At 45.4% G+C, this 25,912-nt stretch overlaps 1 protein-coding gene across 1 annotated transcript in view; it reads right to left on the bottom strand.

The window, feature by feature from the left end:
- LOC138074606 (death effector domain-containing protein-like) overlaps window positions 1-21,576 on the bottom strand; it is a 32,821-nt gene extending 11,245 nt beyond the window's left edge. The window contains 4 exon segments of the mRNA XM_068966786.1: window positions 10,089-10,139; window positions 10,424-10,517; window positions 20,628-21,153; window positions 21,156-21,576. Of these exon segments, the coding sequence (XP_068822887.1) occupies window positions 10,089-10,139; window positions 10,424-10,517; window positions 20,628-21,153; window positions 21,156-21,576 (1,092 nt within the window).
- Window positions 21,577-25,912: the final 4,336 nt, after the last annotated feature.

Raw genomic sequence — 25,912 nt, 5'->3', positions numbered from 1 at the left:
TTATTTATTTAGTTTTGGTTGCCCCGAGTCTTTGGTGCTGAGCATTGGTTTTCTCTAGTTGCAGCAAGTGGCAGCTACTCCTTGTGGTTCAAGGGCTTCTTACTGCGGTGGATTCTTTGTTGCATACAGGCTCAGTAGTTATGGCACACAGGCTTAGTTTGTCCCAAGCATGTGGGATTTTCCTGGACCCGGGATCAAACCTGTGCCCCCTGCGTTGGCAAGCAGATTCCTATCCACTGCACCAGCAGGGAAATCCATGTTCCTGCTTTTAAAAAAATCTTATACCCAGGGCAGTATGGCATTATTTACAAAAAATAATAATAATGATTTTTTTTAACTAAAAGATGCAAAGAGCAGCTCCTTTCACAACAAAAAAGGCTTGATCCAACATGATTCTCTCCTTCTAACTATACAGAGAAGGAATCAGTAACTTCTTAAAAATTAATTCAGACCTCCCCTCACTATGCTCCCTATTCCAGGTTGTTGAAATTAAAAAGAGACCATTGAGACTCATGGAAGACTGAAAAAAAAAAAAACCTGCCCAAGATCACACAGAGGGTGGGAGAAGAGCCACGACGAGACTCTAAAGTCTGGGCATTTCCAGCTTCTCTGCTTCCTTCCTCAGTAGGTTCTGTAGAAGGAGAAAGGAAGGTCATCAGAAGCCAGGGTGGTCAGGAAAGAAACAGGGGCAGAAATAGGGACCGGGATTCTCCCAGGGAACTAGAGTGGGGAGTCCTTGCATGACTCCTATTTAGGAGATAGGAGCAAACCAGACAGCTGAAGAGGGTTCCCAAGGAAACGCCTTGTGATGGGGCAGCTCTGGAAGCTCCCGAGGTTGTTGCCGCCAATCCCTATATTCGTCCTACCCAGTTCCTTAGTTAAAGGCTTCCCAGAATAACACTTACTTGTCCCAGTCTCCCTTTCAGCTATGTGCTTCCCTGTAGCCAATGAAATATAAGCAGAAACGTTTTGCATAAACTTCTGGGCAAAACTTCTTAAAATAGAAAAAGTTCCCTTTTAATTCTTCTTCCTCCCTTCCTCCATCTTAATGTCTGAAAGATGCATGTGAAGGCTGATCCACCATCTGAGACAATGAATACAAGAGCCGCGCATGAGAAACGATGTAGTGATGAAGCTGTGGCCCTGTAGCTGGGGTGTGGAGGGTGTGAGGGTGTGGGACTGCCACACCCTCCCCGGACTGCCTGTCGGGTGACTTTCACTTCGGTACTAGGGAGAAACTTCTGTCTTGTTTACATCGTGGTTATTTGGGGTTTCCTATCACACACAGCTGAATTTGTTCCTAACTGCAGTAGCCTGCCTAGGTTATTGGAGAAGGCAGGGGATAACTGAGTGCCAGGCCAAGGAGTCTGGACTTTATCCTGAGGGTCAATGGGGAGCCAGAGAGTGGCATGACAGAAGATGTGACTTGTTAATGTTCATTTGGTCACAGGTATGACATCCACTAGCATAAAGAAAGTGCAGGGGGTACTTCCCTGGTGGTCTAATGGTAAAGAAGCCACTTTGCAATGAAAGGGATGTGGGTTTGCTCCCCAGTTGGGGAACTAAGACCCCACATGCCATGGAGCAACTTAGCCCATGAGCCGTAACAACTGAACCTAGGCCCTACAGCTAGAGAGTCTGTGGGCCACAACGAAAAGATCCCATATAATGCCACGAAGATGGAGCATGCTTCAACTAAGACCCAGTGGAACCAAATGAATAAATAAATATTAAAAAATAAAAAAAGAAAGGGCAGGGCTACAGACCGTCTAGATGACCTTTGCTACAGCACAACTGTTGGGCTGGGGAGGGAGTGGAGGGTGTGTCTAATCTGATTTTTTAGCTGGCCACTCTGACCAGGCTGACCTCGAGGAGTTCCGTTTCCATAACTTTCTAGAAGGACAGCAAAACCCTGGGACTGACAGGTCATGGCACACTCCACCCGGGCCAAGAGAAGGCAGTGGGCAGCGGTTAAGAGCAGAATTTTGGAGTTGGCTCTCCCTTGGTTCAAATTCTGGCCTCCTCTTTTGGTAGCTATGTGATTTAGGGCAGTTATTCAATCATTCCTGGCTTCAGTTTTCTCATCTATAAAACGAGGACAAAAATACTTATTTCACAGGATCGAGAGCTAAGCCATGTGAGAAGCTTAGCGTGGTGTCTGGCCATGTCTGACTCACAGCTGAAGTGGCCACACTTATGTGTTTTATTTGGGTCTCAGCTATCCTGATATTTTTATCAGAAGGATCTATTTTCATTTGATGACTGCAGATAATGAATACACTTTGGCTTGAAACTTTTGGATAAACTGGATCCTTTGGATTGGCTGCCAACCTGTTCTATAGTCTTGTTTTTAATGCTCGAACCATAGGAAAAAACATTTTATTCTCCAGTCCTATTCAGGGATGGCCTTGAACAGTACTTGATAGTGAGTTAAATTGTCTATGTCTGGGTTTTAGTTCTTATGTTTTTAGACAATACAACACGACCCACTCTCCCAATCTGAACACTTACATAATCTGTCCTGGTTTGATTTTCTCACTTCTCTCTCCAGAGAGGACCTCCCCTCATGCTTCCCTGAGAAAACAGAAACCCTTAGGAAGAGACTGCCTCAACTTCCTGCTCCCAGATCTCAAGTCTCCTGTGCCCAGATCTCCCATCGGCCATCCCCTTGTCTGAGTGGAGTGGTGTCCCTCCCACCGTCAGGCCAGCCCCTCCAGCTGGGCCCTGAGCCCTCTTTACACCTGCCTTCTCAGGACCCTTGCACTTAACCGTCATCCTGGATCACTCTTTGCTTTCAATCTCTCCTTCTCCTGGTTTCTTCCGATTGACCTTGGAACATGTTCAAAATTCTTTAAACACAAAAAGTGAAGACCCCTCTTCCCCCATTATTATTAGAAAATAGGCTTGACTGCTAGGAAGTTACCAAATTATGGAAGCTTATAAGATGAGCATTTACTCAACTGTCCTGTCAATGTCCAGGCCTTAGCAGCCCAGGGCTGGTGGGGCAACCTCACCCAGAGAGGTGTCAGGACCTCAGCCTCTCCAGTCTCCTTGCTCCATTGTCCCCAGGGTGTGGTCCCTGTCTGCAAAGTCCTGCTGGCAGACTGGGGAAAGAAGGTCAGAGAACACAGAAAGCTTTTCCTTTAAAAGTATAAACCTCTACTCACATCCCAACAGCCTAGAGCTAGCAACATGGCAACACTTAGCTGCAAGGAAGGCTGGGAGATGGAGCCATTGTTCTGGTACCCAGTTCACCACAGAGGCTCTATGACTATAGAAACAGAGGTTCAGTTCAGTTCAGTTCAGTTGCTCAGTCATGTCCGACTCTTTGCGACCCCATGAACTGCAGCACGCCAGGCCTCCCTGTCCATCACCAACTCCCAGAGTCCACCCAAACCCATGTCCATTGAATCGGTGATGCCATCCAACCATCTCATCCTCTGTCGTCCTCTTCTCCTCCTGCCCTCCATCTTTCCCAGCATCAGGGTCTTTTCAAATGAGTCAGCTCTTCGCATCAGGTGGCCAAAGTATCAGAGTTTCAGCTTCAGCATCAGTCCTACCAATGTTACTGAGTTGGTATGAAGATGACCGCTTTAATATTATATATTAAAACATTTTGTCCAACTTGAAAACTCGCTGTTTTCCTCCTAATTTAAAAAATAAATGAAATTTCTCCTCTGGTTCAAATTGCTTCAGGAATCTTGGGCTTCTGGTGCAGACATGGCTGAGGCCAGGACCCACATCATGTACCAACCAGATGGCACAGATGGCATCAGGTAACCCTGGTCACAAAGATGTGAATCTCTTAAGGGGGTGGACACAATTTCCTGAGAATACATGCTTTGCTAAGAAGCACAACGAGAAAGCTCAGAAGAAAATGTAGGTCAGCAACACCAAGGCCTTGGGTGTGGTGCCCAGGTTATCAAGGCCCTTGTAAAGTCCGAGGGCAGAATGGGAAAACAGAATTCTACCAGGACCACACATTTCACAGGCAACAACGAGGCCTGGCAGAGTTGTTCTCAAAATAATTAGCTGGACTCACCCAAAGGTGGAAAAGAGAGTATTCTGTACAATGTCCCTGTCACTGAGTGAGAAGCGGGTAAGAGCCCTGAAATGAACTGGCTTGTCTGCATCGTCGCCCCTCCTGCTTTAATATTAAGCCTCTGTAACCTTGAGTAGGTTCATCCTTTAAAAAAAATTAACCAGTTAGGGTATGCTGTGGTAAGAAATAATGTCCAGATCTCAGTGCTCAGAACATCAAAGATGTGCGGGTTTTCATTTCTGTTTTGTTTTTTTTTTAATTGGAGGATAACTGCTTTACTGTGGTCTCTGCCGTACATCAACATGAATCAGTCATTTATGCATATGGATATCCTCTCTCTCGAGCCGCTCCCACCACCCCCCACCACCATTCCACCCCTCCAGGTGGTCCCAGGGCGCCACCCTGTGCTCTCTGTGTTATACAGCAGCTTCCCGCCAGTTAATCTGTTTTACACGTGAGAATATACATATATGTGTGTGTGTCAACACTGCTTTCTCAATTTCTCCTGGCCTCTCCTTCCCCCACTGTGTCCGCAAGTCCATCCTGTTTGTCTGTATCTCCATTTCTTCTCTGTAAATAGGTTCATCAGTGCTATTTTCCTAGATTCCATGCTACTGCTGCTGCTAAGTCGCTTCAGTTGTGTCCGACTCTGTGCGACCCCACAGACGGCAGCCCACCAAGCTTCCCCGTCCCTGGGGTTCTCTAGGCAAGAATACTGGAGTGAGTTGCCATTTCCTTCTCCAAAGCATGCATGCATGCTAAGTCGCTTCAGTCGTGTCCTACTCTGTGCGACCCCACAGACAGCAGCCCACCAGGCTCCCCCATCCTTGGGGTTCTTCAGGCAAGAATACTGGAGTGGGGTGCCATTTCCTTCTCCAACCCTAGATTCCATAAATATGCTTTAATGTACGATATTTGTTTTTCTCTTTCTGACTTACTTATAACCGCCTCTAGGTTCATCCACCTCATTACAGCTGACAAAGTTTTTTTTTTTTTTAAATTCATTCCAATCGCCCATCTTGGGGTGGCTGCCTGCCTCCTCCGTGGGCCTTATGCAGGGACCGGAGCTGATGGACTAGCCACCGTGTGGAGCGGTGACGGCAGTGGTAGCAAGAAGAAGGGAAATGTGATAAGTTATGGATTGGCTCATAGGGTCTCCACCTGATAGTGACCCATGTCACTTTCACCCACCTTCTTTTGACTCCCAAATCTCACTGAGAGACCTCACTGAGAGGGTGGGGAAGTGCAGTTCCACCACGTTTCCAGCAGGGGTAGAATGAGAACCTGGGTATCAGCCTTTTTTTTTTTTTTTTCTTTCATTGAATTCACATTAAACCTGTAATGGTAACTAATTGCTCCATTTCAGGGTTGAGGAAACATCCTGGATCGCTGCCATTCCTGAGGCCAGGAAATGCATCCACCTGCCAAGCTGATGGTGACATCTTGCGGTAGCCAAGAAGCAGCTACCTCTTTCCGGGGCAGGAACAGGTGTCCCTGCCTCCAGGGACTGGTCCCGCCTGCTGGGCAAGAGGCACAGAGTTGAGGGGTTGAAAGTATAATAGATTAAAATAGGGCCAAGGGCTCCTGGGGAGAGGAGAGGGCTTCCCCGATAGATTCCCTGGGGCATGGGGTCTTAAGACGAGTGAAAGGAATGTGACCTTGTGCCTTGCAAGTGAAGCAGAACGCGCAGAGATGTGTGGCCCTCTCCACAGGAACTTTGTGGACGTTTTGGGAGTGTCAATGATGTTATTGAATCATGTTCATAATATAAGCCAAGTGAAAAGCAGGATACAGAGGTATGACTAGTCTACTTTTTAAAATTTTACTTATTAAATTTTTATTTGGCGGCACTGGGTCTCAGATGCGGCACAAGGGATCTTAAATCTTTGTTGCGGCATGCAGGATCTTTACTTGCAGCATGTGGCATCTAGTCCCCCTGACCAGGGATCAAACCCGGCCACCCTGTGAGGGGAGCTCCAAGTTTTAGCCAGTGGACCGCCAGGGAAGTGCCCTAGACTACAGTTTAAAAAGTGTGTGTAGCAGGTGTGAATCTCAGCCTGCAAGCTATATGAACAAGAAATATTTAAGTCCTTTTTTTTTTTTCAACTCAACTTGATTCTACCTCCAAACCCACGCTCCTCCTGGTGGGAATTTACCCTCAGAGATTCTCAGGTCTCCCCTTCACCACAGTTGTGCTGGGGTCCCCTGGACCGTAGCAGCAAAACACCAGCTCCCGTGATCTGTGACCATATGGGGCACCCAGGTGGCGCAGTGGTAAAGAACTTGCCTGCCAATGTAGGAGATGCAAGAGATGCGGGTTCGATTACTGGGTTGGGAAGACCGCATGGAGGAGAAGATGACAACCCACCCCAGTATTCTTGCCTGGAAAATCCCATGGACAGAGGAGCCTTGTTGGCTACCGACTGGGGTGACAAAGAGTCGGACAGGACTGAGCACATATTCATCTCTCCTCATTAGCACACCCACCAGGGCAGCCTTCCTCTCCCCTGTGCACCCTTTTTTTTAAAGTGTTTAAAAATATTTATTTATTTGGCTGCTTCGGGCCTTTGTTGTGGCACGCAGGATCGTTCACTGGGACACGAGGACTCTTTAGTTCTGGTGTACCAGCTTAGCTGCCCCTCGGCACCTGGGATCTTCAAGGGGATTCTAACCTACATCCCCTGCATTGGCAGGTGGGTTCTTAACCACTGGACCACCAGGAAAGTCTCCCTGTGAGCCTTAGGGCCCAGCCTGGATGCAAGAATCTTGGAGAGCCTGGAGACTTGCTTCCTCAGACCCACCCTCTGAAGCATCACTGCTGAGATCTTGCCACTTCTTTCCCCACATCCTTCCCTTTCCTTTCTCCCTTCATCTCTAACTCCTTGCCACCTCAAGACCTCTCTCCCATCTTCCTTTTTCGGGAGACATAACCTATCAATGGGTTTAAATGTTTCAAAAGGAAGAAGTATATTAGCCCTGCTACAAAACTTGAGTATAGGGATTACCAGCAACATAGGAATTACATGATTTGAAAATCCTCTTACTACAAACTCCTAGAAATGCTGAGCTTTCAAGAACAAAAAGAAAAAATCCGTCAGGTACCAAGTCTAGAGCAAAGGTTTTATCTTGCTCTGGGATACAAGAAGCATCCATGAGTAAAGAAACAGGTAAACCAGGGGATAAATCTAAAAATAATACTTTATAAAGCTAACTTAGGATATGCAAAAATGAGACAGGACTAAAACACTAGAAAATAGTCAGATATAAAATGGAAGTGTAATGATCTGGTTTAATGTTTCAGTGTCATTGAATTGTTTAGGAGGAGAATAAAGAAACTGATTCACTTTATATTTTGTGGCATCAAAGAAGCATGTTCAAAATTTAGGGTATTCAGTAAAATGATAAAAATTGACTGTATATCTTCCATGCAGGAAGGAGGTTAAACAAAGCCTGGATTTACAGCTGAAAGGAAGCTGGAGGGAAAATACAGAAACTAACATATATGTTGAGTCATAAAAAAATTCTGCCATATATATATGTACAGGAATTACCTCCCGGTGCAAGAGTGACCGTTTATGGAGAGTGAGGGTTCAGGTGAATTTTATCTTCTTTTTTCCTCTTTGGATGGGCAGTCTCCAAAATGACCCCCAATGGCCTTCACCTGGTACTCACACCTGGGGAATTCTCACGCTACAACAGGGTTACTCTGTGACCAAAAGACCGCAGCAGAATGGATGGTCCAGCACATTGTGCTGAGGTTACAAACGTTTGCAGTTTCCATCTTGGGCTCTCTCTTTTCTGTTCTTTCATCATTTGCTTTTGAGGGTAGCCTTGCCATGAGCAGCACTATGGAGAGGCCCACCGTGGCCTCTTGCCAACAGTCATGTGTGTGACTTTGGAAGCAAATCCTCCAGCCTCAGTCAGGCCCTCAGCCACCTCCCTAGAGTCCCTGCATCAGGACCACCCAGCTAGGCTGCTTCTGGCAGCTGTGAGATGACAAGTGCTTGTTGGTTTAAGCTGTTTAAGTTTTGGAAATAATTATATATAGATAGATATAGATAACTTATCTGTATGCAGCAATAGGTAAGTTGTACAATACTTTTGGTACAAGTTTTAAACTGGACATATATTCCTTTTCAATCAGAAAAGAAGATTTTTTTTGAATGAACAATCAATTAAATCGTACAAGTTTTAAACTGGACATATATTCCTCTTCAATCAGAAAAGAAGATTTTTTTTGAATGAACAATCAATTAAATCATTCATTCCAGTATGATAAAAGACAACCTGTTTAGTCATCTTGTCACCCAGTTGGTGCCTGGCACACCTGTACCAACTGAAACAGCCACATCACCTGTGCAAAGATACCAGCTACACCAGGGCATCTGAACAGGGGCTATCCTTAATTTTGACTTGGCCAAGGACCCTGGCCTTGCAAAATATCCCATAAAAGGGGATGATTCTTTTGGTGTGATCCAGGTCTTATAAATATAACCAAAAGTCAGTTAATTTACTTGCAAAGTCGGATAACATTTAAACTTGGTTAACTGATTCATAGTGAAGTCACTCAGTCGTGTACGACTCTTTGTGACCCCACGGACTGTGGCCTACCAGGCTCCCCTCTTCATGGGATTTTCCAGGCAAGAATACTGGAGTGGGTTGCCATTTCCTTCTCCAGGAGATCTTCGTGACCCAGGGATTGAACCCAAGTCTCCCACATTGTAGGCAGACGCTTACCGTCTGAGCCACCAAGGAAGATGTTGTGTAAAATAATAAATAACATTTGATTTCAGTATATTATTTATGTTGTTGTACCCATGGAGAAGTGTCTCAAGTTGGGACTATAGTAGTAGAAAGAATGCTGGACCAGCTCTGTGACTCTGGGACAAGTCACTGAGTCTCTGGGCCTCCATTTCCTCACGTGTAAGATGGTAATGTCGGAGTAGATATATATAAACATATATTTTTTTCCCTCTTTTTTTTTTTTTTTAAAGAAGTATAGTTGGTTTACAATGTTTAGTTTCAGGTATACAACCAAGTGATTCAGTTATACGTACGTATGTCTCTCTTGTTCAGAATCCTTTCCCTTTTAGATTATTATAAGACATTGAGCATAGTTTGCCGTGCTATATATAGCAGGTCTTTGTTGGTGGTCTATTCTATATGTAGTAGTGGTATACTTTAATCCAAAAATCCTAATTGCTCCCCCTTCCCCTTCGGTAGCCTGAAGTTGTTTTTTTCCTGTGAATCTATTTCTGTTTTGTCCTTAAGTTCATTTGTGCCACTTTTTAGGGCCCACATATAAGTGACAGCGTGTGACATTTGTCTTCACCTGGCTTACTTCACTTGGTATGATAATCTCTAAATCCATCCATGTTGCTGCAAATGACATTTCATTTTTTTGATCTAGTAATATTCCATTGTGTGTATGTGTGTGTATATATTACATCTTCAAGGATTGGAGTATGTTAATCTCCCCTACTTCCCTGTGGCTAAGTGGTAAAGAGATGTGGGTTCAATCCCTGGGTCAGGAATATCCCTTAGAGTAGGAAATGGCAACTCACTCCAGTATTCTTGTCTGGGAAATCCCATGGATAGGGGAGCCTGGCGGGCTACAGTCTGTGGGGTCACAAAAGAGTCGTACATGACTTAGCGACTAAACAACAACAGATATTAATCTCCCATGGCTCTAAACGTCTGTTAATCAATAATACCAGGTTAACTGTGGAATTTTGGCTCTTCAATTACAAGCTATTTGAAGCCCCCTTCATGAGGGACCCTGCTCTGGCCAGTATGGAAGATGCTAGCCACAGAGGGACTATTTGAATTAGTTGAAATTAACAAAAACTTCAGTTTCTCACTTGCAGTGGCCATATTTCAAGAGCTTGATGATCACAGGTGGCTGCGGCCAGTGTGTTGGACAGTACAGAGCCAGACCTTTCTACGTTCTACGGGTCTTGCTCTGGGTCTTGCCTTTAGTGAGGTCCATGGCCCAGCATCAGCATTATCCGAGAGCCCTTAGAAATGCAGGATCTTGGGTGCTTACCCAGATCTGCTGAATCAGGGTGTGCATTGTAACAGGATCCCCAGGTGCTGCCTGCACAGGAGGTTGAGGAGCCAGACTATAAAGAGCGTTCCTCACCAGAATCTGAAAGAGCCTGAAAGGGCAGAGTGGTACTTAGCTGTGTGGCCTCGGTATGGACTCCAGGGACTCATCGCCAGACTCTCTTTTAGCAGCTGTGTGACCTTATCTACTGCGAAGGTAAATCTGAAGCTATAGCAAGATAAAGCAGTGATCAGTAAATGCTCTTTAAATGGGCATTTCGTTGTGTTTGGACTTGATAAAGTTTAAGGTCCCTGCCAACCCCAAGCTCAACGCACAGACCGCGGGGCAGAGCGGTTTTCCTTTGCCGCCACAGGGTGGCGCTGTGCCACCAACGTCCTTTCGTCTCCAACCGGCTTCCTGCTGGCTCCACTGCAAGAAGCCCGAACAAGGCCCTGAGACTTCCAGGTCTCTGCTTCGGATTACCAGGCACGCTCGGGCCGCCGGACACCGATCCAAGCATTCATCTGAAAGATAATGGGAAAACAGACCTCAGCTTTGTGCAGAGTTGGAATGCGAAAGCAAGGTCGGCACAAAGAGTTGAATAAGGACTGTGCGAAAGTCGTGGCGGAAGCAAGGGGGCTCCTGTTGGAAGGGTAGAGGGAGGGACGCCTTCTGATTGTGCAAGTCAGCTTCCGACTGACCCGGCTTCTCGGTCCACAGATGAACGCTCTGGCTCTTTGCCAGTCGAGTGTGTATGTGTGTGTGTGTGTGTGTGAGAGAGAGAGAGAGAGAGAGAGAGAGAGAGAGCGAGAGAGGGAGGGATGAGGTGATCAGGAGTGGGCTGGTGGGCGATTTTTTTAAGGAGTCGTTTTCTAAACTTTCTCAAACTTTAGCCTACATCACCATCACCCAGAAGGCTTTTTAAAAGGCAGATGCTGGCCTCTACCTTAGAGGTCTGGGGTGGCCTGACAGTCTGCATTTCGAACAAGTTCCCAGGTGGCTGGGAGACTGCTGACCCAGAGACTGCCCTTTGAGAACCAGTCAGCCCTCAATCCCTGGGTCAGAAAGATCCCGTGGAGAAGGAAATAGCAACCCACTCCTCTGTTCTTGCCTGAAGAATCCCATGGACAGAGGAGCCTGGGAGCTACAGTCCATAGGGTCACAAAGAATCTGACCCAGCTGAAGTGACTTAGCACTCAACTCAGGGACCCTAAAATCCTGAAAAGCTCACGTGCAACAAAGCATCTGAGCCCAGTTCTAGAGAAGGACTGTGACTTCAAAGGATATTAGTCCAAATCCCCACTACCTTCCGCCACACTCCCTCCTCCATGGCCCCCACCTCATCCCATGATGAGGCCTCAGCTGTCGCAGTAACTTTTCAAAGTACCCTCAGGCTGTGGCAGGTACTGGCTAGTCAGAACCTGGTGTGGTCCAGGAGGCAGGCTGGGACCTGGGAGCCAGAATTCTTCACAGTTAATCGCCCCCCTCCCTCTTCTGCTACAGGCTTATAACTCATAATCCATGCTCTGTCCCAGAAGGATGATTCAGACTTTCAAAGCAAGCTTAGACCCACTTCAAGCACAAAACCTATGGAGACCACACTCCTTGCCTGGTGCCATCAAGGCAGGGTCACTTCCCCCTAGAAATAGGTGGAAATGTCAGGCACCTGGATTTTGATGGAGGTGTCGGATATCTCAGAGGAAGTGCAAAGAAATCCTTTGGGCCCCTGCAGTGGTTGATATAGACTAACTGCAATTCTTGTCCCTAGAGGAGGAATCATAGGCAAAAAGCCTGGGTCCCTCCTCTGAGTTCCTCAGCACCAGGGCCTCTGCAGAGGTTCATTCTCTTCCAGGAAGCCAGCCACTCTGAGTTCATTCTCTTTCTTCTTTCTTCCACCTCCCACCCCCCCATTCTCTTTCAAGAGCTGGGCCAGCATTTCCCTGGAAGTCCAGTGGTTAAGAATCCTCCTGCCAGTTCAGGGAACGTGAGTTTGATCCCTGATCCAAGAGGATTCCACATGCTGTGGGGCAACTGGGCCTGTACAACCACAAGTACTGACGCCCGTGTGCCTTAGAGCCTGCACTCCACAGGAGAAGCCAGTGCAGTGAGAAGCCTGCACACCACAGCTTGAGAGTGGGCCTTGCTTGGTACAACTAGAGAGGGCCTGAATGCAGCAACACTCAGTGCTGCCAAAAATGTAGCCTTTCCCTTCTCCAGGTGATCTTCCCAACCTAGGGATCAAACCCAGGTCTCCTGCATTGCAGGCTGAGCCACAAGGGAAGCCCAAGAATACTGTACTGGGTAGCTACCCCTTCTCCAGAGGATCTTCCCAACCCAGGATCAAACTGAGGTCTCCTCCATTGCAGATGGATTCCCAACTAAGCCATCAGGGAAGCCCCAATTAAATAAATAATTTTTTAAAAAGACCTAGGCCAATCTGTTTGGAGGCCTCCATGTGGGAGAGGAAGTGGAATTTTTAGACTACACCTCTTCTGATTTTCTGTCTGTGGAACCATATCTTATTTGTTGTTTGTGTTTTTGTATGTATCATTTTGGGATGAACCACTCTGTCTCTTGTGGGATGGGAAAATTCTACTTGCTTCATCTGGACTCACTTCCCTTTCAGGCTTTGCTTATTGCAAACCACTCTGGGTCCTTTCTCTTTCAAGAGCCAGACCACTATGGAAGCCTGTTTGTCCATAATAACTAAATAAGAGTGACCAGAGCAAAACGGTAAGGTTGCTTTGTCTATGTAGATACATGTGCATACGTGCATGCTTAGTTGCTTCAGTCATGTCTGACTCTTTGGAACTCTATGGACTATAGCCTGCCAGGCTCCTCTGTCCATGAGATTCTCCAGGCAAGAATACTAGAATGAGTTGCCATGCCCTCCTCCAGGGGATCTTCCTGACCCAGGGACTGAACCTGCATCTCCTGGATCTCCTGCATTGCAGGCAGATTCTTTACCACTGAGCCACCACGGTAACCCCATAGATGTATGTATGCCCCTTATAAATATGAGATGTCTCTGCCTTCTAATGGCATTGTCAGAATTGGTTTGTGGATGAGCTCTGTTTAATTGGCTTAAGAGAAATTAAGTGCTTATATGAATTCTCAGGAATATAAAAGAAACTGATCAGAATGAATTTCAGGTTCAAGTGATCTGGGAAATATTCAGTACTGAGTCGATATCTGGTATTGAAGCTAGCTGAAGCTTGTTGGTTTGACTAATATTGACATGTCTTTAGCATCATCAGTGTTAAGTAGTACTTCTGTTGTACCTAGGTTTGCTGAAGATCCAATAAGACCTTGTTATATTTGTTGAAACTATCAGTGAGGAAAATAATTTGATAACTTGAAACTAAATTTTTATTATCTGATTTTAACTTTTTAAAAAAGGAATGACCTGTTGATGCATACATGGATGGATGGCAGAACAATTATGCTAAGTGAAAGAAGCCAGATTTTAAAAGTACCTACTGTATGATTCTATTTATATAAAATTCTGTAAAATGCAAACTAACTCATATTGAGCAGATTACTGGTTGCCTGGGGAGTGGGTGTTGGCAGGAAGAGGAATGGAAAAAGGATTATTAAGTGGTGTGAGGAAATTTTGGGGGCAATGGATATGTCCATTACCTTGATTGTGGCAATGGTTTCATGGATGTAAGCTTATGCCAAATTTATCAAGCTATCCATTTTAAACAATACAATATATTGTATGTCAGTTAGTATCAATAAAGCTCTTAAAAATAGTAATGCAACTCAACTATGACAAAATAAACAATCCAAAAAAATGTGCAAAAGATTGAATAGACACTTAACCAAGAAAAAGAGCAAAAACATTAAGTACATGAAATAATCCTTAATACCATTACTCAGTAGGGAAATGTAAATCAAAACCACAATGAGGTTTCACCATACGCCTACTGGAATGGTTACTATCAACAACACTTACCATATCAAGTTCAAGTTCTGGAGAAGATGCAGAGCTGCTAGAACTCTCGTACATTTCTTTATCTCATCATGCAAGATAGTCAGTCAGTTCAGTTCAGCTGCTCAATCGTGTTTTGACTCTTGGTGACTCCATGAACTGCAGCATGCCAGGCTTCCCTGTCCATCACCAACTCCCAGAGCTTGCTCAAACTCATGTCCATCGAGTCAGTGATGCCATCCAACCATCTCATCCTCTGTCATCCCCTTCTCCTTTTGCTTAAAATCTTTCCAAGCATCAGGGTCTTTTCCAGTGAGTCATTTCTTCACATCAGGTGGCCAAAATATTGGAGCTTCAGCTTCAGCAAGGACTGATTTCCTTTAGGATTGACTGGTTTGATCTCCTTGCAGTCCAAAGTACTCTCAAGAGTCTTCTCAAACACCACAGTTCAAAAGTATCAATTCTTCAGGGTTTAGCTTTCTTTATGGTCCAGCTCTCATATCCATTCATAACTATGGAAAAACCATGGCTTTGACTCAGTTCAGTTCAGTTTAGTCACTCAGTCGTGTCCAGCTCTTTGCGACCCCATGAACTGCAGCACGCCAGGCCTCCCGGTCCGTAACCAACTCCTGGAGTCCACCCAAACCCATGTCCATCGAGTCGGTGATGCCATCCAACCATCTCATCCTCTGTCGTCCCCTTCTCCTCCTGCCCCCAATCTCTCCCAGCATCAGAGTCTTTTCCAATGAGTCAGCTCTTCACATGAGGTGGCCAAAGTACTGGAGCTTCAGCTTTAGCATCATTCCTTCCAAAGAAATCCCAGGGTTGATCTCCTTCAGAATGGATTGGTTGGATCTCCTTGCAGTCCAAGGGACTCTCAAGAGTCTTCTCCAACGCCAGAGTTCAAACGCATCAATTCTTCGGTGCTCAGCCTTCTTCACAGTCCAACTCTCACATCCATACATGACCACAAGAAAAACCATAGCCTTGACTAGACGGACCTTAGTCGGCAAAGTAATGTCTCTGCTTTTGAATATACCATCTAGGTTTGTCATAACTTTTCTTCCAAGGAGTAAGCGTCTTTTAATTTCATGGCTGCAGTCACCATCTGCAGTGATCTTGGAGCCCCGAAAAATAAAGTCTGACACTGTTTCCACTATTTCCCCATCTATTCCCCATGAAGTGATGGGACCAGATGCCATGATCTTCGTTTTCTGAATGTTGAGCTTTAAGCCAATTTTTTCACTCTCCTCTTTCACTTTCATCAAGTGGCTTTTTAGCTCCTCTTCACTTTCTGCCATAAGCGTGGTGTCATCTGCATATCTGAGGTTATTGATATTTCTCCCGGCAATCTTGATTCCAGCTTGTGTTTCTTCCAGCCCAGCGTTTCTCATGATGTACTCTGCATAGAAGTTAAATAAGCAGGGTGACAATATATAGCCTTGACGGACTCCTTTTCCTATTTGGAAACAGTCTGTTGTTCCATGTCCAGTTCTAACTGTTGCTTCCTGACCTGCATACAGATTTCTCAAGAGGCAGGTTCAGTGGTCTGGTATTCCCATCTCTTGAAGAATTTTCCAGAGTTTGTTGCGATCCACACAGGCAAAAGCTTTGGCATAGTCAATAAAGCAGAAATAGATGTTTTTCTGGAACTCTCTTGCTTTTTCCATGATCCAGCAGATGTTGGCAATTTGATCTCTGGTTCCTCTGCCCTTTCTAAAACCAGCTTGAACATCAGGGAGTTCACGGTTCACGTATTGCTGAAGTCTGGCTTGGAGAATTTTGAGCATTACTTTCCTAGAGTGTGAGATGAGTGCAATTGTGCGGTAGTTTGAGCATTCTTTGGCATTGCCTTTCTTTGGGATTGGAATGAAAACTGACCTTTTCCAGTCCTGTGGCCACTGCTGAGTTTTCCAAACTTGCTGGCATATTGAGTGCAGCACTTTCACAGCATCATCTTTCAGGATTTGAAATAGCTCCACTGGAATTCCATCACCTCCATTAGCTTTGTTCGTAGTGATGCTTTCTAAGGCCCACTTGACTTCACATTCCAAGATGTCTGGCTCTAGATTAGTGATCACATCATCATGATTATCTGGGTTGTGAAGATCCTTTTTGTACAGTTCTTCTGTGTATTCTTGCCACCTCTTCTTAATATCTTCTGCTTCTGTTAGGTCCGTACCATTTCTGTCCTTTATCGAGCCCATCTTTGCATGAAATGTTCCCTTGGTATCTCTAATTTTCTTGAAGAGATCTCTAGTCTTTCCCATTCTGTTGTTTTCCTCTATTTCTTTGCATTGATTGCTGAAGAAGGCTTTCTTATCTCTCCTTGCTATTCTTTGGAACTCTGCATTCAGATGCTTATATCTTTCCTTTTCTTCTTTGCTTTTCACCTCTCTTCTTTTCACAGCTATGTGTAAGGCCTCCCCAGACAGCCATTTTGCTTTTTTTGCATTTCTTTTCCATGGGGATGGTCTTGATCTCTGTCTCCTGTACAATGTCATAAACCTCATTCCATAGTTCATCAGGCACTCTATCTATCAGATCTAGACCCTTAAATCTATTTCTCACTTTCACTGTATAATCATAAGGGATTTGATTTAGGTCATATCTGAACGGTCTAACAGTTTTCCCTACTTTCTTCAATATAAGTCTGAATTTGGCAATAAGGAGTTCATGATCTGAGCCACAGTCAGCTCCCAGTCTTGTTTTTGTTGACTGTATAGAGCTTCTCCATCTTTGACTGCAAAGAATATAATCAATCTGATTTTGGTGTTGACCATCTGGTGATGTCCATGTGTAGAGTCTTCTCTTGTGTTGTTGGAAGAAGGTGTTTGCTATGACCAGTGGATTTTCTTGGCAAAACTCTATTAGTCTTTGCCCTGCTTCATTCCGCATTCCAAGGCCAAATTTGCCTGTTACTCCAGGTGTTTCTTGACTTCCTACTTTTGCATTCCAGTCCCCTATAATGAAAAGGACAATTTTTGGGGTGTTAGTTCTAAAAGATCTGGGGAAACAGTGTCAGACTTTATTTTTTTGGGCTTCAAAATCACTGCAGATGGTGACTGCAGCCATGAAATTGAAAGACGCTTACTCCTTGGAAGAAAAGTCATGACCAACCTAGATAGCATATTGAAAAGCAGAGACATACTTTGCCAACAAAGGTCCGTCTAGTCAAGGCTATGGTTTTTTCAGTAGTCATGTATGGATGTGAGAGTTGGACTGTGAAGAAAGCTGAGCACCGAAGAACTCATGCTTTTGAACTGTGGTGTTGGAGAAGACTCTTGAGAGTCCCTTGGACTGCAAGGAGATCCAACCAGTCCATTCTGAAGGAGATCAGCCCTGGGATTTCTTTGGAAGGAATGATGCTAAAGCTGAAACTCCAGTACTTTGGCCACCTCATGCAAAGAGTTGACTCATTGGAAAAGACTCTGATGCTGGGAGGGATTGGGGGCAGGAGGAGAAGGGGACGACAGAGGATGAGATGGCTGGATGGCATCACTGACTTGATGGACGTGAGTCTGAGTGAACTCTGGGAGTTGGTGATGGACAGGGAGGCCTGGAGTGCTGCGATTCATGGGGTCACAAAGAGTCGACACGACTGAGTGACTGAACTGAACTGAACTGAACTCTGCATATAAGTTAAATAAGCAGGGTGACAATATACAGCCTTGACATACTCCTTTCGCAGTTTGGAACCAGTCCATTGTTCCATGTCCAGTTCTAATTGTTGCTTCCTGACCTGCATACAGATTTCTGAGGAGACAGGTCAGGTAGTCTGTTATTGCCATCTCTTTAAAAATTTTCCACAGTTTGTTGTGATCCACACAGTCAAAGGCTTTGGCGTAGTCAATAAAGCAGAAGTAGATATTTTTCTGGAACTCTCTTGCTTTTTTGATGATCCAGCAGATGTTGGCAATTCGATCTCTGGTTCCTCTGCCTTTTCTAAATCCAGCTTGAACATTTGGAAGTTCTCAGTTCACATACTGTTGAAGCCTCACCTGGAGAATTTTGAGCTTTAGTTTGCTAACATGTGAGATGAGGGCTATTGTGCAGGACTTCCCTGGTGGCTCAGACGATAAAGCGTCTGTCTGCAATGTGGGAGGCCTGGGTTTTATCCCTGGGTCGGGAAGTTCCCTGGAGAAGGAAATGGCAACCCACTCCCGTACTCTTGCCTAGAAAATCCCATGGATGGAGGAGCCTGGTGTCCATGGGGTCGCAAAGAGTAGGACACGACTGAATGACTTCACTTTCACTTGAACATTCTTTGGCATGCCTTTCTTTGGGACTGGAATGAAAACTGACCTTTTTCAGTCCTGTGGCCACTGCTGAGTTTTCCAAACTTGCTGGCATAATGAGTACAATGCTTTCACAGCATCATCTTTTAGGATTTGAAATAGCTCAACTGGAATTCCATCACCTCCACTAGCTTTGTTCGTAGTGATGCTAAGGCCCACTTGACTTTGGATTCCAGAATGTCTGGTCCTAGGTGAGTGATCACACCATTGTAGTTATCTGGGTCATGAAGATCTTTTTTGTATAGTTCTTCTGTGTATTCTAGGCATGTTTTCTTAATATCTTCTGCTTCTGTTAGATCCATACCATTTCTGTCCTTTATCGTGTCCATCTTTGCATGAAATATTCCCTTGGTATCTCTAATGTTCTTGAAGGGATCTCTAGTCTTACCCATTCTTTTGTTTTCCTCTATTTCTTTGTATTGATCACTGAGGAAGGCTTTCTATCTCTCCTGGAACTCTGCATTCAGATGGGTATTCAGATGGGAACCTGTACCATACAAGATGGTATAGCCATTTAATATCTCATCAACTAAACATACACTTAATATATGATCCAGCAATCCTACTCCTAGGTATTTACTGAAAATAAATACGTGTGTGTGTGTACACACACATATATCCCACCTCTGCTTTATCCATTCACACTTAGGTTTCTTCTATAGCTTGGCTGCTGTAAATAATGCTGCAATGAACATAAGGATGTATGTAACTTTTTGAATTCGTGCTTTTGTTTTCTTCAGGCAAATACCCAGAAGTGAAAATGCTGGATCATATGACAGGGATGGAACTATGTTCTAATTGGTGGTAGTGATTACACTAATCTATACATTTGTTAAAACTCATAGAACTGTACACCTAAAAGACTGAATTTTACTGTATATACATTTTAAAATAATTTATATTTTTATAAAAATATGGAACAATATAGAAGTGTGAGAAGGAAGAAGTGTAAGGGCCTTCATACACACACAACAGAGCCGTGAACCTGCTCCCTGAAGCTAACCATGGTTGCAGTCTACTAAGCATCCTCTCAGACAGTTTTCTATGAAAGTGCATGAAATTATATAGAGATTTTTAAAAATAGAAACAGTATTGTACCACACATTGGTTCAACAACTGCTTTCTTTGTGCAATGTTGTGAGAGTCTTGAAGAAATAGAACGTAACTCCAAAGCACAACTGGATGTAACTTAGAATTTTTGCATCATTTTCAAGGTTACACAAACAATTATGCTATATGAGTGGTACCAGTTTTGGAAGAAGTTAGTCTAAGTCAAATCAGGAAACACTCAGGAAAACGCAGAATTAACAACCTGGCCTCCTACTTTGTTAGAAATTTCCTTGGTTGATCTTCCATTGGGAGGGAGGCATAACCTCCCCCCAGAATTGGGAGTGCGAGACTGTTCTTTGGGGGAATCTGATGAGCCATGGCAGGGGCTGACTCTGTCAGGGTGGAGAGAACCAATGCCAGTCTTCCAAGTTCAGGAAGAGAATTGTCATGACACAACAGAATGTTTTAAATCTGTTCTAATGCATTTATCTTTTAAAGCTCTCTTTGTCTGATAACAGAGTCTAATTCATGTTCTCATCATTGGACATTGGCATTGTGGGAAGAACCAAGCTCTGTAGTGGGGCAGGTGGGCTGGAATCACAGCTACCAACTTGACCATCTGGTTGAACCCGGGCAAGTCACAACCTTCCCCTACTGGATTCACAGGCTTGTTGTGGAGGTTAATACTGTAGAAGCCAATGCCTGAGACTCTGTAGCCACTCAGTACCATCAGTAATTTTACTATTTATTTATTTTTCTTTTTTTTTAAATTCTATAATTTGGGAGAGGGTGGTGATTAATTTCCAAAATACAGTTCAGAGTCCCACCTTCCACACAGCTCCGTACTGACAGCCCTTTGGTTTTTCAGACAAAGTTTAAGAGCCCTCATAAAGCCCGAAGTACTGATAACCCCTCAATGCACCCAAAAGCAGTGATCACTTCAATCCGTTAGAAAGACCATGACCTATAGACTTTGCTTTCCCTACTCATTTGTCTTACGGCTCAGTGGCAAGGTGACTGTAGAGACACACATGAGGGGGTAAGTGGGAAAGGGGAACAAAGGGAAGCCAGGCACATGGGTGCAGGGAGGGGTGGGGGACGCCACTTCCATTTTTCTTTTGTCTTTTCCTTAAAAAAAAAAAAAGGCAGGGGTGTGATCGGTTGGAAGCGTAGAGAACAAACCCCAGAACAGTATGTAAGCTCCAGAGGTGGGTGGTGAGAAGTCCCCAGAGAAGTGAGAAGGGGAAAGGCCAGGGCAATGCTTGCAGCATCAAGTTCCTCAGGAGTTTCTGTCGGCCCAGCTCATAGTCCTTCTCGTCCACGTTCACCAGCAGCTTGATGGCTTCATGGCCCACAGCCTGCTTGAGGGAGTCTGTGATAAAGACACCTTTAAGTGCCTCTAGTAGCAAGCCGTTGATGTAGTCGCGCCAGAATGCATTGAGGTAGGTGAGCTCAGAGAACTTGATGTCACAGATGATGAAGCCCAGGTCCCGGGACTTGAGGACGGTGCTGGCCTGGTTAAAGCACTCAAACTGGCGCTCCAGTGGGTCCTGCTTATTGGAGAAGACGTTGCCCTGCAGGGCGCTCTCGTGCTGGCAGTACTCAGCCCGGACCCGCAGCCTGATGTCACATGTCTGCTTTTCCTTGGGATCTGGTGTCGCTGACTTCCGGCGTTTCCGCTGCCTCCCAAGTGTGGCTGTCCCTCGAGCTGGCCGCATGCTACACATCTGAGGGCCCGAAGTAGGGCAGCACACCACAGGACAGTGGAGAGGCACTGTTTTAGCGGGTGGGGAGGCCTCGGCTCTGGGTCGCTGAGGGCTCTGGGTGTCACATAGCGAACTGATGTCTCCTCCAGGTGTTTGTCTACAAGATCAGGGCACACAGCCCGTCTCCGCTTGAGAGTGACGTAGGGCAGCCGGTCATGGCGAGTGATGATGCGCAGCGGCTGCAGCACCTGGCGGAAGTTACTCTCATCACAGCGGCCCCGGCGCTCCAGCGCCAGTAGGAAGTCACATCCATTTCGGATGAGGCCACGCTCGTGGTCATCAATGACGTCAACAAAGAGAAAGGAAAGAACGCGCACGTCTCTGTGTGTCAGGTGGGTGCCCACGCTGTCAAACATGCGGTGCAGGCTGTACAGCCTGTGCTCCTGCTCACCGTGCTCTTCGGGCCACACCTGGCTTGCCCTCCGCTTTAGGCCCGCCATGCTGGGGGCTCAGGTACACACTGCTTTCCAGAATCCCTGCTCAGCAGCTGCAGGAAACTTAATTTCCCAGGTCTCTTCCTCTCGCCTCTCCAACACAGCCCTTACGTGAGTCCAGTTCTTCTCCCCACCACTTGCCACAAGCCCCCTTCTCCTTCACACTCTCACCGCCCCCCCCCACCCCCGCCCTCCCGCTCCTACCCTCGTGGCCCGGTGGGCCGCAGCTCCACTCCCCACCTCGTCCTCTCTCAATTTTACTGTTTAAATCCTGTCCCTTACTTACTGTAGAGGCCATTGACCTCAGACCTAAGGAAAATTAAATCCTTCTCTTGGGGGGCTTCCCTGAATGGTTACTACATGTATTTTGTCAACAACCTCCCCCAACCCCATCCTGCCCAAGGCAGCTGGGGCCCTCTCCACGCTTTCCAGTTCAGCACCAACAAACAGCTGAACCTTGCTGGGAAATGTTGGCTAACAGGGGCCCGTTTTTGGTTTTGTTCTCCAAGCCTTTCAAATGGTTGCAGCCTCTGTGACTTCTTTGTAATGCCCAGTTACAAAACGTGGCAGCTTTCCTGAACCACTGCCAGAGACTCATGACCTTCTGGAAAGAAACCCAGACCCCTGGGCCTGCAGGCTCAGCCTTGTCTTTGTCTCAGAGCCCCCAGGTCTCAGGCTCAGCCCTTTCACTGGGTTATTTATTTAACAGCTATAGAGATAATGGTGAAGGGACATGGCCAAGACACCTGTGACTTATCTTAACTTTCCTTCAATCAGCTAACAAATACGATGATCCCTGCTCTGGGCAAGTGGGGAGCAGAACCCTAGCTGGTGTTCTCAGGACGTTCACAGCCCAGCACCGTTCGTTTGCTAGGTCAGTGGTTAACAAAGGGTAGACAACCTTAGCTGAACCCCCGCCACCCTTCCTGCCAATATTTAAACCAGGTCAATTCTTCCAACCTAGCGCACAATTTAACTCTTGTTGTAGCTAAACCATCTGATAGTTCTGGTAGCTCAGCTCTCTGGTACGGCCGAGAGAGCAGGAGGTTCTGAAAAGAAACCCAGATCCCTGGGCCACTGGGATCAGCCTTGTGTTTATCTCCACACTCCAGTTCTGAAAACTAAATATACTGAGGCGAGGCAGGATAATAATATAATATATTATAATAATTTTGAGTTATTTTGAAATGTGACTTTAGCAGTTTAATAAAATTCTGCAGGCAATAGTGAAGGGAGGAGTCAGCAACCTAAAAGGGCTAACTACTTTTTCTCAGTTTTTAACCCAGCATTTTGTAAATGCTCATTTATATAAAAGGGGCCCCCAAGGCTCTAAACAGACACCCCCAGCCCTCATACCCACTTCCAGAAATCATGTTGAGATTCACACAGGACGGAAGTCTTGTGTGTGCGTGTGTGTTTAGTTACTTCAGTCGTGTCTGCCTCTTTGGGACCCTGTGGACTGTAGCCTGCCAGGCTCCTCTGCCTGTGGGATTCTCCAGGAAAGAATACTGGAGTGGGCTCCCATTTCCTCCTCCAGGGAATCTTCTCAACCCAGGGACCAAACCTAGGTCTCCCACATTGCTGGCCGATTATTTACCACTGAACCACCAGGAAAGCGCTGGGAAGTCTTGTACTTATAAGTAAACAAACTTTTATTTGACGTTTTAAAGACAAGTGTCAATAGATATTTTGAAATTAGGTGGAGTAATTCTAAATGAAACTAGGAGAATCTCAGTAAACAAGGTAAAGTGAAAGTATTAGTCGCTCAGTTATGTCTGACTCTTCGTGACCCCATGGACCGTAGCCCTCCAAGCTCCTCTGTCCATGGAATTCTCCAGGCAAGAATACTGGTATGAGTAGCCATTCCCTTCTCCAGGGGATCTTCCTAACCCAGGGATTGAACCTGGGTCTCCCACATTGCAAGCAGATTCTTTACCATCTGAGCCACCAGGGAGCCCCAAAGAAGGTAAAGCAAACATCTAAAGAGTTAAGAGACACAAGGTTAAATTTAACTTAAAAAAAAATGTGACCATACCCCACGGCATATGGAACCTTAGTTTCCCTGCCAGGGATCAAACTCATGCCCCCTGCATCGGAAGGTAAAATCTTAACCCCTGGACTGCTGGGGAAGTCCTTATAAATTTAATTTTTAGGAGGGGTCATAATTAAATAAGCAAATTAAGCCAAGATACTACTACACATCTCTTAGAGTCCAAAGCATTGACAACACTAAATGTTGGGGAGGATGTAGAGCAACAAGAATTCTCATTCATGCTGATGGGAATGCAAAGCAATACAGCCACTCTGAAAGACAGCTCGGAGGTTTCTTGCAAAACTAAACATACTCTTACCACATGATCCAGCAATTGTGTTCCTTGATATTTACCCAAATTAGCTGATAATAAGATTTACACAAAAAGTGCACCTTTATTCATAATTGCCCAGTTGGAAGCAACCAAGGTGTCCTTCAGTAGGTGAAAGGTTAAAAAAAAATTGTGGTACATCCAGTCAGTGGAATATTACTCAGCTCTAAAAAGAATTGTACTAGCAAGCCATGAGAAGACATGAAGGAATCTTAAATGCATATTATTAATTAAAAGAAGCCAATTGGAAAGTGCTACAGAGTGTAAGACTACAACTATATGACATTCTTAAAAAAGTAAAAGTGGTTGCGAGGCGTCAGGGGGAAGTGAGGTGAATAGGAGGAGCAGAGAGAATTTTTAGGGCAGCAAAACTACTCTGCTGTGTGTGATCCTATAATGGTGGATACATGTTGTCACACATTTGTCAAAAGCCTTTGGATGTACAGCACCAAGACTGAATTGTAATGTCAACTATGGATTCTGGGTGATAGTGATGTCAGTGTGTAACAAATGCATCGCTCTGTTGGAATGTTGATAGGGAAGGAGGCACGCTCGTGCGAGTGGGGGCAGGGAGCATATGGGAACTCTGTGTTTTCTGCTCAATTTTGCTATAAACCTAAAACTGCTCTAAAGTAAAGTCTGTTAAGAAAAGGAAGGAGTGGAGATCATGATATTCATTCAAAGTATTTAACTTTTCTAACATCTGACATAAAGTTCTTTTCATTATGGCGGGGAGGCTTATTTTCATCATCACCATGTCTTGAAATACTCTTTTAAAATACTATTTCAGTGCCTGCATAAAATGCTATAAATGTTCTAGAATTTATTTGTTTTCCAAACGTGGAATATTTAATTTACTTCCTTTATTTATTGTGTATGTTGTTATCATAGATAACACTGCCTGCCTGCCTGCTAAGTCACTTCAGTCAGTCTGACTCTTTGCAATCCTGTGGACTGTAACCCACCAGGCTCCTCTGTCCATGGGATTCTCCAGACAAGAATCCCAGAGTGGGTTGCATAACACTGCATTTATAGCAATACGCAGCGCTCACTACGTGCCAGGCACTGTTGTAAGTGCTTTGCAAGTATTAACAAATATTTAATCTAGATAACAGCCCTGAAACATCTTACAATCCCCGTGTAAACAGCTGGGGAAATTGAGGCCCAGAAACGTCAAACAGCAGAGCCAGAATTTGAACCAGATAGTCTGGTTCTGGGGCTTTCCCAGTGGCTCAGCGGTAAAGAATCTGCCTGCAATGCAGGAGGTGCAACAGACGTGGGTTCGATCCCTGGTTAGGGAAGATTCCCCTGGAGGAGGGTGTGGAAACCCACTCCAGTATTCTTGCCTGGAGAATCTCGTGGACAGAGAAGCCTGGCGGACCACAGTCTGTAGGGTCGTAAAGAGTCAGACACAACTGAAGGGACTGAGCCCACCCACACACAGTCTGGTTCTAGCTTCTGTGCTCCAATCAAGTGTGCAAGCTTAAATGCCTTGTTAGTTATTCCTTCTTTTCTAGGAGAGGAATTTCCTGGATCCACAGGTCCTCGAAACCACACTAGACTAACCTGCATGCCTCCTCCAGAAGTTTCCATGGCAGCCTATGCTCTGGAGGCTCCCTTACAAGCCATGTTTGTAAGCTGGGAGCTGCCGATGTTCTAGAAGTGTTTTAATAGGGACTGTTAAAACAAAAGGCATTCCCATCCTCCAAGGACCTGGACAGGCTTGAGCCTCAACCACCGTCCTCACTGTGAGAGAAGCTGGAGGAGGCCATGACCTCAGTGGTGGTCTTTGCATTCCTCCCAGTGGTCTTTGCCTCTGCCTCATGTTGGGTGGGATTTCCCAAACCCAGGAAGGGAGTTCAGAGGCTGGGTGGCCAGAAATTCAACAATGTCTCTTAGACTGGAAACCCAGCCAATCAGTCTCTGGGGCTGTGCTCACTGAATGGAAGTGGAAGGTGTTCATGGGGCAGCAGAGGGCT

Source organism: Capricornis sumatraensis, chromosome 1 (genome assembly GCF_032405125.1).
Source record: "Capricornis sumatraensis isolate serow.1 chromosome 1, serow.2, whole genome shotgun sequence".
Classification (NCBI taxonomy): Eukaryota; Metazoa; Chordata; class Mammalia; order Artiodactyla; family Bovidae; genus Capricornis; species Capricornis sumatraensis.
This window is presented reverse-complemented; position numbering and strand designations above follow the sequence as displayed.